General features: G+C 32.9%; 3 protein-coding genes across 5 annotated transcripts; 2 read left to right on the top strand and 1 right to left on the bottom strand.

Annotated features, from left to right (window-relative positions):
- Positions 1,625–5,033, top strand: LOC109330695 (proline-rich receptor-like protein kinase PERK4). The gene is made up of 9 exons (XM_019564964.1): positions 1,625–1,727; positions 1,936–2,449; positions 2,584–3,042; positions 3,140–3,226; positions 3,333–3,403; positions 3,496–3,572; positions 3,829–3,973; positions 4,061–4,225; positions 4,326–5,033. The coding sequence occupies exons 2-9, from the start codon at positions 2,044–2,046 to the stop codon at positions 4,539–4,541; spliced, it is 1,626 nt and encodes a 541-aa protein (XP_019420509.1). The 5' UTR covers positions 1,625–1,727; positions 1,936–2,043; the 3' UTR covers positions 4,542–5,033.
- On the top strand, positions 7,776–13,662 carry LOC109331499 (U1 small nuclear ribonucleoprotein 70 kDa-like). Of its 3 annotated transcripts, none has more exons than XM_019566039.1 (11): positions 7,776–7,929; positions 8,628–8,742; positions 8,852–8,931; positions 9,544–9,619; positions 9,717–9,781; positions 9,869–9,931; positions 11,281–11,362; positions 11,447–11,609; positions 12,245–12,313; positions 12,532–13,209; positions 13,317–13,662. In XM_019566039.1, the coding sequence occupies exons 1-10, from the start codon at positions 7,828–7,830 to the stop codon at positions 13,175–13,177; spliced, it is 1,461 nt and encodes a 486-aa protein (XP_019421584.1). In that variant the 5' UTR covers positions 7,776–7,827; the 3' UTR covers positions 13,178–13,209; positions 13,317–13,662. The 3 variants fall into 3 exon arrangements, with proteins under 3 accessions (XP_019421584.1, XP_019421583.1, XP_019421582.1); XM_019566038.1 differs by having other exon boundaries at positions 12,532–13,210; positions 13,303–13,662; XM_019566037.1 differs by having other exon boundaries at positions 12,532–13,210; positions 13,300–13,662.
- On the bottom strand, positions 15,135–16,055 carry LOC109331069. Its single transcript, XM_019565346.1, has 3 exons — positions 15,855–16,055; positions 15,400–15,512; positions 15,135–15,264 (listed from the first exon to the last, which is right to left on the bottom strand). The coding sequence occupies exons 1-3, from the start codon at positions 16,010–16,012 to the stop codon at positions 15,197–15,199; spliced, it is 339 nt and encodes a 112-aa protein (XP_019420891.1). The 5' UTR covers positions 16,013–16,055; the 3' UTR covers positions 15,135–15,196.

The following is a 17,389-nucleotide window of genomic DNA, read 5'->3' as shown; positions in this document are numbered from 1 at the left end:
AGAGAGAAAATATATTATTTAATAGTTTTGGGAGGACTAATGTTATTAACATTTATGGACTTTTTTCTTTAGCCTTAGTACATTATACGATGATTTAGTGAAATCTTACATCACTAGACAAACATTCCGTTAATAACATTAACGGATTTGAGAATTTATTTGACAGAAATAAACGTGAGAAAAAATATATATGATAATAGCGTAAGAATTGTTTATATTATTTACATTGTTTACTATTTATATTTGATTATCATTAACTCCTTAAATATAAGAAACATACATAAATGATTAATGTATCAAAAGTTGATTAATGATGTACTAATTATATATAAAACTTTATATTAATAATACATAAATATTATATACACAAATTACTGATTTTTCTATTGCACTTAGAGATATATAGGAGCAATATAAGCTTTTATAAGATACAAAAATAAAAAATGTTTTGTTTTTGTAGTTAAATTTTTAATAAAATAATTTCTAATGATATGAAAGTCCATATAATGAATGATGCCATTTTATTATGTAAAGAAGAGGTGTGAATATCTTCACCGATTTGTAATCGACTCTTGAGCTTAAAACACTTGTTTAAAAGACTATTTGATTCAATTAGACTGGAAGGAGAGTTTATATATTTTAATCGTAAAAAACACGATAACGACTCCAAATCTTTTGGGATAGATGAAAATCAAGTTCACATATTTCTAAATGCTAAAGCCAACAAAAAATAGCATGGAAACTATTATGTTTAATTTTGCTGTTGTATATTTGATATAATTTAGTTGACATATTCATGCTAGTGATTTGATTAATAATGACAATATGCACTTAATATTATTCACACAAATGTTCATCTTGCCATGTGGTTTTGAGCTTAGTTTTTTGTGAAAATGATTTTGAACTTTTAATGTTCAAGCAATCCGATTTTTTTCCTTTTTAAAACCAAACCAAGTTAGATTTGAAATTAGCTTTCTATTATTAAGATGCACCCTAATATCTAGGGGTATCTATCTCTTTATTTACGATATCACATGAACATTTTTTCACAAAAATAATAATTTAAGTTTCTTCAAACTTTTTTATATAATTATTTTTTTCATTTTAATACCCTATTATTTGTAAAAGCTCAATATTATTTATTCACTCAATTAATATAAAAAATACTTATTTTAATATACTTCTAAGCGGTTTTTTTTTGCATTAAATTAATATTCACAAATTTAATGTTTTATGTCAAATATATCTTTTGCATTTGAATGATATTTATAACATGAAATAACAACTTAATTTTATTTATAAATGAATAAAAACATTGATGCAGTTAGTTTCTGTAAATATTATACCTTATAATCATTGTTGTGTTGAAAAGAAAGCCTTTCAAATCTCACAATTTTATATATGTTTTTGTGCTTCATGTTCTGACTTTTTTTTTTAGGTATGCTATTTCCAGTTAATATTTATTTTTGTATTATAAGCATCCTTAAAGAAAATTATGGGTGGATATTGATCAAATAAACACCAACCAGAAAATGGTAAAACCTATAATTGACTCAAACTAAACAAAATGTGACAATATTTGGAGAGAAAAACTATGCAATAACAGGTGCCATAGGTCCTCCTTTGTAGGAGATGTTTAAGGAAGGATAGGAACATTTCCTTTTGTATTTTGGGTATTTATCAATTTCATATTTTTTTATGTTTTCTTTCTTCCCTTCCTCATCAAGGTAAATTTTGTTGTTATTTTCTCTTCTCAATCTTGTTTATTAAACAAAAATTCCAGAGAATTGAAAGATTTAACTCTAGCTAGGAAACCATATTTCATAATCATATCATTAAAAACTATACAATAAAAAATATATTTTCATCTAGTTTTGTCTCTCACTTTATCATTTTATAATTCTCTTCATTAATTTCCTAAACTTTTATTCTCAGGATTGTGAACAATTGTATGTAAGAGGAACTTGTAGGGGAAAGTGGTGTTTCCGGCTTTAGATTGGTTTTTTATATATAAAAACCTTTCGGCCGGAACCCTAAAGAATAATGTCTTCTCCTCATAACTCTTCTCCTGATAATGCTACACCCGACAACTCTACACCTGACGACTCTATTCCCGATGACTCTACACCCGACAACTCCAAACCCAATAATTCTAAACCTCATAACTCGACACCTGATAATTCGACACCTGATAATGCTACACCTGATAACTCTGATGGAAAACCTAATAGTTCATCTTCACAACCTGGATCAAATGAGTCTCCAACAACACAGAAATCATTACCAAATGGAAAAGCAGCTTCAAGTGGTGGCAAGGATGATAACAAAGCAATGGTTGGAGCTGCTGTTGGAGTTGTGTTCGTTCTTCTTATTCTAGTCATTGTTTGTGTCATTTGGTCAAGGAAGAAGAAAAGAAAGCAAAAATACTATTATGAACAACCTCCTTCAGGTGACAACTACTCCTCTTCTTCTTTCTCTCTCTCTCTATATATATATATATAGTATTTGTATCGAGAGAAAATGATGTATGTATAAGAGTTTTTTACATTGTCAATGCATTATCTACTCTTCATATTTGTATAGGTAATAACTACTACAACAGTGGAGCCTCACATCCAAATTGGTCAGGTCCAAATGGGTTACCCTCAGAACATGCTATAAGGATGCACCAATCAGGAGGGTGGGGTCCTGAAATGAACAACACTCCTTCATCAGGACTTGTCCTACCCCTTAAGGGTGGTACCTTCACATATGAGGAACTAGCTGATGCTACAAATAACTTTGCAAATGAGAATATTGTAGGACAAGGTGGGTTTGGTTATGTACATAAAGGAGTGTTACATAATGGAAAAGAAGTTGCAGTGAAGAGTTTGAAATCAGGTAGTGGACAAGGAGAGAGAGAATTTCAAGCTGAGATTGACATCATTAGTCGTGTTCATCATCGACATCTTGTGTCACTTGTTGGATATTGTATTTGGGGAGGACAGAGAATGTTGGTCTATGAATATGTTCAGAATCAAACTTTAGAACACCACCTTCATGGTAACTTTTACGTATTAATATGTTACTTTAGGTGTAGGACTGAAACCCTAGAAAGAAAGCAAAAGTGATCAAAATTTGTATGTTTTTATGGTCACAGGAAAGGGTGTTCCTACCATGGATTGGCCTACTAGAATGAGGATTGCAGTAGGATCTGCTAAAGGGCTAGCATATCTTCATGAAGATTGTAAGATTCAAATCCTTCAATATGATTCTTATTAATTTCCCTTACATTATATTTCTCATATATATATATATATATGTGTGTGTGCTTTATTTACAAATGAACTTAGGTCATCCTCGCATAATCCACCGTGATATTAAAGCTTCTAATGTCCTCCTTGATGCTAGCTTTGAAGCCAAGGTTACTCATATTTACATGTTTTATTCTCTACATTTAACTAATCTTGTGTTGCTCAAGCTAAATTGATTATACACATTATGTATCTTAATCAGGTTGCTGATTTTGGATTGGCTAAGTTGACAACTGATAATAATACACATGTCTCAACTCGTGTCATGGGAACATTCGGGTAATTTTTCTCTATTGTATCACAATCTGATGCAATCCGATGCAACTTGATGCAACTCAAATATGGTCTGATGGAGTTGTTTGTGGCCCAATATGACCCAATGTGGTTGCATAATTGTGATTCGATGTCACACCACAATTGTAGTGTGATGCAATTACGGCGATAACCGCAACCACAATGTTATAGTCGTGTCACGTGATATGGTCCACAACAGTTTGAAACGATAAGATTAACAAAGATTTGCATTTGAATACAGGTACCTAGCCCCAGAATATGCATCAAGTGGAAAATTGACAGAGAAGTCAGATGTATTCTCATTTGGGATAATGCTTTTAGAACTCATAACAGGGAAAAGGCCTTTGGATCTCACAAATACCATGGAGGATAGCTTAGTGGATTGGGTTAGTACATTAATCTCTCCTAGGTCAAACTTGCATATCTCAAATAATGCAAATTTGAGAATAATTGTGAAACTATGCACCATGCAGGCTCGACCACTATTGAGTCGTGCACTAGAAGGGGATGGAAACTTTGGAGAATTGGTGGATCCATTCTTGGAAGGAAATTACAATAGCCAAGAAATGGCAAGGATGGTAGCTTGTGCTGCTGCAAGCATTCGTCATTCGGCTAAGAAACGAGCAAAAATGAGCCAGGTATGTTAGCACATACAACAATAATCAATCACTTTATGACTCGACTACATAAATCGAACGACACTTTAATAAAAAAATATCTATATCTCATTATGTGCAGATAGTAAGAGTACTGGAAGGGGATGTCTCATTAGAAGACTTGAAAGAGGGAGTGAGGCCTACAAGTTCAGGGCAGAGCAGCACTTATACCCTTTCATCTGGGAGCCCAGAATATGATACAATGCAATATAATGCTGATATGATAAAGTTTAGACAACAAATATTGTTTAGTGATGACAGCATCGAAATCTCTAGCAAAGAATATGGGCATCATTAGCATACCCTAAAGTGAAACATTTAGATAGCTGAATCAATGAGGCTATAGTGAGTTCTCATGCTAGCTTCGATGGAACAGGTGTATTGTCCCAGATTATATCTCGTATCAATGAAAATATATCATGTCAATTAATTTTTTTTAAATATTTATTAACATTGTTATTTTTGATTTATTATCATTAGTAGGAGACATGAATTGTAACATGGTCTGGGACGATAGATCTTTTTTCAGCTTTAATGATTCTTGAGATAAACATTTTTGATGATGTGATGCATGAGAGAGGAAGGGGAAATTACTATAAAGAAATGGAGTTTCTTAAGGGATGACATTATCTTTAGGATGTTACACTTTATGTGACTCCATGTGTATGTTGATGGTGAAATTTTATCCATGTATTGAAGCTTTTGTCTTTCACATAGGATTATTTGAATATTATGGGTTTGACAAGTTTTTGTGGTAATCTTGTTCAACAAATAAATTGGAAATTGATTTGGAAATGAAGGACTTCAAATTGAAATTGAAATAGAGAATTTCATGAAATTAATGTGATATGAAATTGAGAAAAATTCATGAAATTAATGTGATATAAAATCGAGAAGGAATTGGAAATAAAAGACTTGAATTTTTAGGTACCGAAATGTATAGGTTAGAGGAAATGTAAAGGAATTGGAAATTAACAACTTAAAAGGAAAGGGAAATGTAATTAAATGTGCTTGAAATAAAAGGTTTGGCAGGAATTTAGAGAATGCTAGAATTGTAAATTGAAAATGTAAAATTTGCATTTAATGGAAAATGGGATGATTAAATGTGTGATGAGATGTTAGGAATGAGCAAAGATCAACTTTGATTATAAATGCGAATGACCTATTTATAGGCATTATACAAAATAATTGTCATTCTAATCCTAGGCCACTTGTAAAGCTGAATATAAAACTTAGAGTAAAAATGTCTTACTGATAGTTGTTGGTGCACCGGAAACAATGGTTGTGAAATATTGAAAACAAGTAATCAAATAAAGTGTATAGCATAAATAAAAGAGAAGAAGATAAAAGAATTTGTTAACAATGTTTGGCCGATTGTGCATATGTCTCTAGGAATGCTGAGCGTTTACCAATATATAATATTGATTATAAGTTCTAGCACACTCATGGGCCAAAGTGCTTATGAAGTGTTTCTATTTGGTGCTTCTATCTATATATATTATAACGAGGGATTTGAGTCCAATATATAGCATTGGTCGCTCTATTTTATTCCAATATTATACAATATGAGTCTAATACAATAACATATGTCAAACATCCCTAACAATCTCGACCTTGATTGAAACAAATGAATATTTTGCTCATTAGGAAATATATATAAAAATCTTCACCCTAGTGAATATTCTACTCTACCTAGCTCAATGTCTAATTCTCTTTAACAAGTCCTCCACATAAGAGTCTGCTCCATATCAGCATAAGCTTATCCGAGTATCATTGGCGATATTACCAAGAGCCTAGCTCTCCAAATTTGCAATGCATTTTCCCGTACCGCCATCTAATGGAACACAATCCCTAACCATCTATTGCTAGCAAGTCTTTCGATATTGTGGAACATATACACCAAAGTTTATCAACAATTGTCCTCTTTAATACTCATTCATACTGAACCTTCGAGATCCCTTAGAAATCCTCAATTATTACTACTATTGTCTACTCCGATAATTATAGTTCAAATGAACTATCATCACCACTATTAGGAGCACACCCACAACTCCATCTTTCGCCAATGCCAACTAATATTCATGTCACACCTTTGCATCCAAGGCAATGTCAATGTCACACCTTGAATATCTATCAGTACATGTGTTACACCTTGCATCTAAGCCAATGCTTGTGTTATACCCTAAATCAAAGTCAACCATCATATTTGTGCTTTTGTGTATCCGCTAACAACTAATATTCTTCACTATAATGTCGCAGACACATCATTAAGATATTTCATTTATCATCAAAATGAAACCATTCCCTCAACATCTAGAAATATATTGTTAACATCTAACTCAACACGTCTGTCTCTATCTTCACTTTGGTCTCAATCCAATACATGGACTTCTAGGATTCTGGATATCATGGTTTTAGAAGAAAAAAAACTTTTGACTACTTTCGGCAAGAGTCACAAGTTTCTTCCATTTTAAAATTGAGTTTAGGTATACCAATTAAAAAACATACATACTAGCCTATTTAGAGCTAGACCTATTGGTCAAGTTAAAGGCCTTAGAGCATAATAAGTCATTAAATAGACAAAAATGTCATACAAGGCTTTTAAACATGTCAAATCAAGCTTTGAAGTTAATTTTAAAATAGGCAAACATGTGACACCCAAGCTGTTTTATGTTATATAGTTTTGACATGTTGTAAAAACTCAACCTAACATATTTCATATGATAACATTTTTTTATGGAAACATCCATCCACTGGTTACATATTTATTAAACTCACCTCACGCTGGTGGGTTCGACTAGTTTGATTGGGAACCTGGAGCCTAATCAGTCCAATCATTTATACACCAAAGCTAAACTCACCTCACGCCGGTGGGTTCAATCATTTTTAAAATAACTTCAAAACAATATTGTTTTGAGAGAGAAAATTTTGATTCTTTCATATTATTTATAATTATGTTTATTATTATTGTAATTATAGTTGTTATTTGATAGTTTAAGTTGGAACGAAACCTTCGTTTTTTTATTAAGTCTAAAATTTATTTTTGCACATTTGTTGCGATTAAATGTAAAAGTATAATGTATGACAATATTTTTATTTGTCATATTTAATAGTAATAAAATATTTATGGTTGATTATTTAATAAGATACTCATGTTATGATACATTTTTATATTATGGAATAAAAATATTATATTATGAATTTATTAGATTTTTTATTATAACCGAGTCAATTGGTCTAATTACTGACTCACTAATCCTACTAGTGATTTATTGAACCATCATCTTGACTTAGTCAATAACCGGTCCAAATTTAATAATATATTTGGAAAATATATATTAAGGTATTAGGATTCTTTTTGAAAATGGTGCACGATAGAGAAAAGTAATGTTTGGCACATGGAATACACAAACCCTGAACCAAACACACTAAAAGTTGTTTTGTATTTTAGTAATAAAAGAAAGACCTAGGCTATGAGTGAGGATTATTAAGGAGGTGTTTGGTTTGGAGTTATAGCTGCGAACCCTATTTGGTTTAAAGGACTCTCTACTCTCTAATTCAATCTCTTTCATTCCAATTTCTGAATGGGAGATTTCAACAATGATCCTCTTATGCGTAACCAAAACGCCGCCGTTCAGGCTCGTGCTAAAGCTCAGAATCGTGCCAACGTCCTTCAACTCAAACTGGTTTCTCTCTCTCTATTTCTCTCTGTTATTATTATTATTATTGTTATTATTATTATTATTCTCATAATCTCGAATGTTTGCGAGTTAGGTTTCCGAGAATAAATCTGAAAATAAAATGTTTCAGAGTCATCTATCGGAGGAGTGTATTTCATTGTTCTGAAGCCTCTTTTAAACCTAACTCGCAAACGGATCCTTATATTCTGTTTGCGAGTTGAGTTTTGGAGGGAAATTAGATGAGATCGAAGGGTTCAGAACCATCGTATTTCATGCCTGACCTTAGTGAGATGGTTCTGAAACCTTCGATTTCCCTTCCAAAACTTAACTCGCAAGCAGACACTCGATGATAGCTAGGGTTTAGAGGGCATGTTTGGCACAATGTTAGGGTGCTTGCCCTGTGATCTAGAAAAAACAAGCCTCGGATGCATATATCTCGCCTCCTTAGAGCCACGCCTTGTGCAATGAGCCACCCTTTACGGTCGGTCTGCGACTTGATTTGGAGGGAAATGAATGGAAAAAAGGCGTGAGAGTCGTCTACAAGTGTATTTCGCGACTCTCAAGCCTTCCCATTCACTTCATTGTCCTTCAGAAACTATCTTGCAAATGGATCCTTTAAGGATAGATAGGGTTTATTGCTTGGAAACTTGACAGTACTTTTTTCATAGTGATTAGTATTTCATGTATATGTGATTGTGATGCAGATTGGACAGAATCACCCAACTGGTCTCACATCGAACCTGTTGAGGCTCTTTGAACCCAGGCCTCCCTTGGAGTATAAACCTCCTCCCGAAAAAAGAAAATGTCCACCATTAACAGGTTTTTTTCTTTATCATCATTCTATTCTTTAGTTGTTTTTTTAGTAATTTTATATGCTCTTATTGTTATTGATTATTGATATGCACGTATGTGTCCTTCTTTTTGGAAGGGATGGCACAATTTGTGAGCAAGTTCGCAGAGCCCGGTGATCCTGAATATTCTCCACCTGTACCAGTAGCTGAAACTCCTGTAATATTCAGTTACCTTTTCTCAGTTGTTATGACCATGTTCCGTTTAAATTCATGACTTCGTGTGGTTGTTGCATATGCTTTGTCGCTGGAGATTTGTTGTGGGGTGTACTACTTTTGTTACTGATATAGTTGAAACATCTCTAGTTTTTTATTTTAGGCATTGCTTCTCCTTTGAAACATTGTAATGAATAGAGTGGAAGTTTTGTTTCTTCATCTGATTCTTCTTATGTTCTCTTCTTTCCTTCAATGTCATATGATTTGTCTGTCCACCTTACCCATTTTGCAAGCATATATTGTGGTTATGTACAACAATGTCAATCTTGAATGCGACAACTGTAATAGATTAATTAAAAAAATATAATTACTCTTTCCTCTTAAATCTTTACTGTTGTTCAGTTTATTTTTGAATTTATATAATACACAAGTGGCTACCGAGTAATGTAATGTTTAGCGGAATGACATGATTGGTACATGCTGAATAATTTCCGTTACTTTTCATAGAGCTAAGGTGTAGTAAAAACGTTATAAAATAGTAGTGTTGGGTCCCCCTTGCCCCAAAATGTGAAGAATAGAATATGCATATTGTGCTGATTCATTTTGGTGAACTCAGGCAGAAAAAAAAGCAAGAATACACAAGCTGAAAATAGAGAAGGGAGCTGCAAAGGCTGCAGAGGAGCTTGAAAAATGTAACGACTCCTTTGTTGTTATGATTTGACAGTTAAATTTTGTGGATTACTGGATTTAAGTTCTCTGAATGCTGTTCTTATACCTGATATTATGCAGATGATCCACACAAGGACTCAAATATATCAGGAGATCCATACAAGACACTGTTTGTAGCCAGACTGGTCAGTTAATTCTCTAATGTAATATTTATGTGACACTTTTGAGGTGCATATTGCTTGTCACATCTCATTGGTGCTATTTTTTAACAGAGTTATGAGTCCACTGAGAGCAGAATCAAAAGGGAGTTTGAGTCATATGGTGCAATCAAACGGGTAGGTATTTTGAATAACTCCGAGGGGGTTCGGTAGGAGTATCATATATGATGTTTTTAAAATCTTAAAATATACTTCTATTTGGTATCTTTAGATGTTATGAACCTTGGGATATATGTTGTAATTTTAACTTTTAAGATTTCTTTATATTATGCATATATGTATGATGTGAAACTAAGTTCTAGCTTTTATATTCAACAATAGCAGACTTTTTTAAACCTTTTGCTGCTGAAGAAAATGCTTCTTAAAATTTAAGTGAATCTCATGACTAACTAGCTTGTTGTGTGAAGTTTATAGAGCTGTGCACCAGCCTTATTTTGTTTGTGATTGCTTAGTGACCTCAATGTGGTTGCACCACCAATTTGTTGTTTATGGTTTTTGTTTATTGTTTTCTAGTTAATTTCCACTTTGCTCCACTGTTAATATGTGTGGATAGGTGTTTCTCTTGGGGCTTTGGGTCTCTAGTATTTATCTTAGAAGCCAGTTAATCATCTTGATACACATCCTTGGTAAGGGTTAATGCCTTATTCTGCAAAGGGTAATTGATTTTAAAATTTGAATCAAACCTGACTTCATTGAAGTGCTTCCTCTCGCATGGTACTTCAGTTTTGGTGCTGAGCTGAGCAATGATGCAAAAGTGTCTTTGGCCTTGTTTTTTTACCAAGAAAAGGAGATTGATAACTTCTGTTCTTTTCCCGCACTGACTAAAATATGTTGGGAGTATTGCAATCTCTTCCTCTTGTTTAAATTCTTAGTTAGCCTATTTTTGATGTTGCTAAAACTTTATAGGTCATGTTAACCAGTGCCCAAGGAAGTAGTAAAAAGTGAGTTTTTATTGGGAACATGCACAAACCACTTTTTAAGTATCAAATACAACACTTCCTGATAAAATTTTACTTTTGCTTCCTTAACCTAAGGTCATTGGTTAACATTCCCCAAACTTTATTTTTGCATTGAAGGTTATCAAAACCAAATTAGCTATTCAGAAGATTTCATGGTATTATTTATATTACCAATAGTTGTTTTTATTTTATCAATTTTAAAAGTAAGTATACATGGTAAGGGGGCAGTAGTCAAGAACTCGTTAATTGGCCCTAAATACATCAATTTTCTGCAACTGTTGCTGGTGGTGATGCATCTCACGATAGGAGCTGTGTGATTTAAAGGTGAGCACGGCTAATTAGGCATAGTGTCTGTTTGCCGTGCCATTTAGGATTGTATTATTAGTCTTTATTTTGGTTGTATTTTAGTTAACTAAGGTGACAGAGCATATTTTATATTATATTCTTGTAAGGTGAAGACCAGAACCTTCTCACTATTCTTTCTCGTTCCAATTTCTTATGATTTAGGTACGGTTGGTTACTGACAGCATGACAAATAAACCCAAGGGTTACGCATTCATTGAATATCTGCACACAAGAGACATGAAAGGTTGATAGTAGTTTATTTTTGGTTTGCCTGTTATTAGTATTACATATATGCCATTTTTATCATGTTTTTTTGTTAATTTTGCAGCTGCTTATAAGCAAGCTGATGGTAGGAAAATTGAGGGCAGAAGAGTGCTTGTTGATGTTGAACGTGGGAGGACTGTTCCAAATTGGCGACCTCGCCGTCTAGGTGGTGGCCTTGGTACTACTAGAGTGGGAGGTGAAGAAGTTAATCAGCGGCATTCTGGGAGGTAAATCCATAAATGGTTTAACTGCGACATTATAATCTAACACCATTCTTTGCTTATTTTAAACCCTTTGAGATTTTCAAAATAACCTGAAGTAAAATTAATTAGTAAAAGTGAAAACGAAAAGGTTGTTGGTTGTTATGACATTTTTATGTAGTATGTATGATGCACTTAGTATCTTGTTAGATATTAATTTATTGGTGTTTTATTTGATATATATATGCAACAATACTTTCCTTGGTGGACTAGGGGATTCTATGTTTTTCATTTAGTATGGAGTAATGTAACTCTTCCTCAACATCCTTGCAAAGACGTAACAGTTCTCTTTTCCAAGAATTAGAATCTTTTTACATTGATAAATCATCTGTAAAACTGATCAGCTAGCAAAACTAGAATATTCTGTTTTCCATTTCTTGTTGGCTGTTTTTGACTTGATCAACTAGCAAAACTGATTATGACTTATCAGCACCTCAGATTACAAATTATCATATTATAGTCCACAATAACATTTCTTGTCTGCTGATGATATGGCTTGCTCAACTAGCAATGGTTGTGACTTATGAGCATGTAGATAATTTGTTGGATGCTTTATGTCTTCTCATTTTCAAGGGAGATTCTAACATGTCATTATTATTCAGGGAGCAACAGCAGTCCGGACCATCACATTCTGAAGAACCCAGAGTGCGGGAGGATCGACATGCTGATCGGTATGAGTTTTGATTCACTCCTATTTCAGTTTTATTTATTTAAATGATTTTGGTACTCAGCAAATGACGGCTGATCATACATTAGTATCTTGACAAAGGAGGAGGGGCTATGGTTTCCCTGCATTAATTTTTGAAGTGTTGATAATTTTGAAACAGTTTTTTCATCCAATGTTTTGTTAGTCATTTACTTTGACTGCTATTGGCTGAGATAATTTTAGGGACAGAGAAAAATCACGGGAAAGAGTTAAAGATAGAGATAAAGAACTGGAGCGGTCACTTGAACGCCCTAGTGATAGGGCCAAGGATCGTGATTATAGAGAGGATAAGCACCACAGAGACCGGGATAGGAACAGGGACAGAGATAGGGAAAAGGAGAGAGATCGTGGTCGTGATAGAGAAAGAACACGTGATCGGGATCGTGGTCGAGATCGCAATGATCGGGATAGAGAGAGGGATCGGGATCGTGAACATGATCGCCATCGTGAAAGGGATAGGGATTATGAAGTTGAGGAAACTGACCGGGGACGCTCGCATGATAGAAAGACTGATTATGATCATATTGAAGCTAATGATGAGAAAGATCGTCATGATGATGGAGTCCATGACTATGAACCTGAGGATGATGGCCGGTACCAACCTGTGCATCGACATAGGCATGCGGATTCTGACCATGATGCTGATCAGTATGAGCATCGGGGCCGGGGGAAACATGATGATGGAGATGACCACGGTGACCGCTACAATGAATATCCCGATCATGATAGGATGGAAGACGACTACCACACTGAAAGGGAGAGAAGTCATGATGTGGACCGTGGATATCGTCGCTCGGAGAGGTCTCATTCCCGTGATCATGAATACTAGGAAGTTAAGCACAATGCCTTCTCAACTTTACTGGTAAGAGCAATGGTGTACTTCTATGTTATTCTATTTGTTTATGGTTACTAATTGGTGTCAATTTTGGCATAAATTCTTAAATGGTTTAGTAGCTACCAATATTTCCGGCATGGAGTGATGAAAGCACTACAAAAGTACTCATGTTTCTGCTGTTATCCATAAGCACAACAAAGCCACCTGATTTTTAAACCTTCACTGTTGCATCTTTGGGGTTCTCAGTTTCAATATGGATGTGAACTGCTAATATATATGGTTGGTTTTGTTTTCTTCAGATGTTTTATGAAACGGGTTTTTTTCTCTCTTTCTCCTAGTTTTTCAAGTGTCTGGAATTTAATTTACATTGGACTATTTGGTCTGCTTGCAACTACATTTCAGTTTGTTAATTGTTTCTTACATTACAATGTCAGATATTTTGTAGTGATGGTTTATTTTCAAACAATTTACCTGAAAAACTTAAGGAGCAAAATCATTGCCTAAGTTTTGGTGCCAGTTTTATGCATGAAATTCTTGCCCAAAGTATTATTTAGGGTTGTTTGTGGATAGTAACACAAATAATGAGGAATATTAAATAGAAGCTAGTCTAATTCTTAAAGGAAGAGAAATATTAAGAAAAACATGAGAAATGATTAAGAAAGATTTAGTGATTAATGTTTGTTAATAAGTATAGTTTATGATAAAATATTATGACGTTCTTCGATCTATAACTTATCCAACTTAGTAGGATGGAGACTTGGTTGTTGGGGATAGTACCATTTTATTTAAAGCTTTAGCTTTTTTCTTACAAAAGATTTTAAGATGATAGTTTGATATGAGGAATTATTTAGCATAGTAACTTGGAATTTGTTTTTGTTTTGGTTAAGAGTTTTAAAAGTCAAAGGAAATAAAACGACATGTCTTTTAGCAATTGAATACATAGCATTTATAAAATAACATTTTCTCTATCAAACATTCTCATGTACATGTGATGCAATACACGTGGATCACTATATAATGTACAAGATAAATCGTGAACCCAATGACCAAACTATGTAGTTTTGTATCTCATCAAACTTTGAAACTCATTGCCTACAATTTGAATTGTTACAAAGATCCAATTATAGGATTTAGCTTTGACTTGTTACTTCAAATACTAGGATCTTGCAAGTGATTAGATTAGAGCCATTGGAGATGAATAAAAGAGGGAGCAATTTACTATCAATATTGATATTAATGGATCAAATGAGTGGTAAGTAGACATTTATGCTCAAAAAGGCTAGTTTTTTTGTGGTAAAACCCTGATAATAATAAAAAGTGATGTAATCATATTTCTAAATTTCATAAACCATTATTGTTATAAACCCTAGAAATTGACCCAATAGACATGGGACCTAATCTAGCCAAAGATAGTCTAATTCATCATGAGCCATAATTAATAGGTAATCAACTTCACCATTATTGTCCTAGATTGATGATTAAGAATAGCAACCATTCAAATTAAGAATGTTATATAGTTGCTAATGAGGCCATGCTCAACTAGTCACGCAAGTAGTTTTCATCTCTAGGTGATCATTCAAATCTAATATTCATGCACTATTATTAATGTAAAGATTTATAAACAGTTAATATTAGTTTTTGTGAAGAATCAACAATGATAAAATATATATGTATGGTAGATAATACGATGATAATATATCAGATCATATAATGTCAATACATTCATTTTTATCTAAATGAATCATCAACAATTTATTTATATTAGTTTTTATGAAGAATCAACAATAATAAAACACAAATGGAGATAACACAACGATTATAAATCAGACTCATACAATGTCAACATATTCATTTTTTTTCACTAAATGAATATATTTTCCGTTCTAACAATCATTTTTCAAGAGAAAAAGATATTTGAGTTTTCAATATTATTAAAACATCATACATAAGTTATATGATGACTAATACAAAATAAGATGGTTCATAAACCTCATACATAAGTTACTAAGATGCTTAGTGCCTGGCTTTTCCTTTTCCTTTCTCTTTCACTTCACTTCTCTTCGTTTGTGTCTTGTCATAAGCTTCATCAACATCCAAAAAAACAAATAAAATTCATCAATATTATCTTAATATCTATACCCCTATTTTTCCATTATTATTAATTAAAATCCAAAAAATTCAAGAACAAAAAGGGGAAAGTAAAATTAAGTTATAACCTGGGTGATCTTCATGGATGAACTTATCCATATCAATTTTGGAACTAGCCTTATTTACACCATCACCCCCTTCAAATCCTTTCTCATCAGATCTTGTAGCACCATACCCTTCCCTTCATACCAAAACTTCTATTTTATTATTACATTACTCCTTACTAAATAACTCAACAAATATATTACGCATATAAATCAACTAATAACAAACTATCGATAAAGAAATTATCATTTTATAAATCGAAATTTTGATATTTTTATAAAGAACCTATCTCGGAATCTAACAAGTTTTTAGATAACTAGACTAAGATCTTGTTGGTAGGTTATATGTTTTTATATTTTACTATAGATAATAACTACTATTACAACAAATCAAATTATCTATATCTTTTGATTCACAACAGTCACATACTTCGAAATGGATTAGTTCCTAACTCATCGGTTAAACAAAAAAAACATACTCTATAGTAGATTTTCCATTGGAGTTGTGAGCAGTATCATTGCGAGTGCAGAATCTTAATACAGAAGTTGATCCCTTAGCTAGGTTTGAAGATAGATAGTGTGGAAACGAAGTGCATGGTTTATAGACTCTAAAATTCTTGATTATTTGATGTAACATTTTTGTTTTCTGTATAGAAATATGAAAACTTATAGAAACATGCAAAATGGGACCTTTAAATTATATATAATAAATACACGAAATGGGTGTGGCAATAAAATAGGAGAGTAATAAGGTTGAAGCGGTGAAAGAAAGAAGCGAACAAAAATTGTCGGTTCCTGATAGCGGTTGTTTAGGTTCTTACATGTGACCTTTTCAACCCAACAAAGGACACACGTTGATGAAGGATCAAGACTAACATAAACTAAAACATTTACTTTTATTACAAAATATTCAGATATTTATGTAACAATTTCCCTCTATGTTATTATTAGATTTTGTTTGTCTTTTATTATTAAAAATAGTGCAAATACCAATTTCTTTCTTATAAACTTTCGCATAAAGTAAAAATCTAAATTAGGATTCAACAATTGTAAATCTGAGTTACAATAATCCTATTACATATCATAAAAATGCTAAAAAGATAATTGATATTTTGAGAACTATTTTGAGTTTTCAATTTTCCAGACACTATATTTGATAGAAATGATTCTCTCAATCATATTATTCATTGTAATTAAAGAAATAAGAGAACAACTAAATCCCTCAAAACTAAAACTAAAAAGGGTTCAAATAAAATTATTATATCCTAAAATAGCTAATAACCGAGAATAGAAGGAAAAAATAATAAGATTTGATGAAAAGATAAAAACATATGAGAAAAAGATAAGAAGATATGATATAATTTCCTTCACTCCCCTCAAGTTGAAGTGTGAATATTTCGAACACCCAACTTAGCTAATAAGAAGTGGAATTGCTCTATTCATAGTAATTTGGTGAAAATGTCTGCCACTTGGTTCTTTGCATCAATGGATAAGGGATGAATTTCAAGAGATGCGACTCTTTTACGAACAAAATAACAATCAAATTCAATATGCTTACGTTCGTGGAAGAATGGATCTATAACTATGTGTCTTGCCGCTTGATTGTCATAATAAAGGGAAGTAGACCCAATAGATGATGCTTCAAGATGATGCAATAGCCACCACAACCCCAAGATCTCACTCATTGTGGTGGTCATTTCTCGATATTCCACCTTAGTTGAGGATCAAGAAACGACAAATTGCTTCTTAGTGTGCCAAGATATTGGTGCAGTCCCCAATATGATAGGTATAAGTTTGGGAGTGTCAAGTGAGTAAACAACCTCCCAATCAGCATCATAGTAGGCGATGAAATTCAAATCTCTAGTGGATGGCATGAAAATGTCTTGCCATGGGGTCAATTTCAGATAATGCAAAACTCTCATTGCTGCGTCCATATGACATTGTCGTGGATCAGACAAAAATTGATTGATCATATTCATTGCAAATGTGATGTTAGGTCTAGTGTATTGTATGT

The sequence above is a fragment of the Lupinus angustifolius genome, chromosome LG17 (genome assembly GCF_001865875.1).
Source record: "Lupinus angustifolius cultivar Tanjil chromosome LG17, LupAngTanjil_v1.0, whole genome shotgun sequence".
NCBI lineage: Eukaryota > Viridiplantae > Streptophyta > Magnoliopsida > Fabales > Fabaceae > Lupinus > Lupinus angustifolius.
The sequence above is the reverse complement of the archived record's forward strand: the minus strand, read 5'-3'. Positions and strand labels throughout refer to the sequence as shown.

Coding starts and splice junctions, on each gene's coding strand:
- LOC109330695 (XM_019564964.1), top strand. CDS start 2,044: ATGTCTTCTCCTCATAACTCTTCTCCTGATAATGCTACACCCGACAAC. Junction 3,043..3,139: donor TTTAGAACACCACCTTCATG/GTAACTTTTACG, acceptor TTATGGTCACAG/GAAAGGGTGTTCCTACCATG. Junction 4,226..4,325: donor AACGAGCAAAAATGAGCCAG/GTATGTTAGCAC, acceptor CATTATGTGCAG/ATAGTAAGAGTACTGGAAGG.
- LOC109331499 (XM_019566039.1), top strand. CDS start 7,828: ATGGGAGATTTCAACAATGATCCTCTTATGCGTAACCAAAACGCCGCC. Junction 8,932..9,543: donor TACCAGTAGCTGAAACTCCT/GTAATATTCAGT, acceptor TGGTGAACTCAG/GCAGAAAAAAAAGCAAGAAT. Junction 9,620..9,716: donor TGCAGAGGAGCTTGAAAAAT/GTAACGACTCCT, acceptor GATATTATGCAG/ATGATCCACACAAGGACTCA.
- LOC109331069 (XM_019565346.1), bottom strand. CDS start 16,012: ATGTTACATCAAATAATCAAGAATTTTAGAGTCTATAAACCATGCACT. Junction 15,513..15,854: donor AATGGAAAATCTACTATAGA/GTATGTTTTTTT, acceptor TTTGGTATGAAG/GGAAGGGTATGGTGCTACAA. Junction 15,265..15,399: donor CATCCATGAAGATCACCCAG/GTTATAACTTAA, acceptor ATGTTGATGAAG/CTTATGACAAGACACAAACG.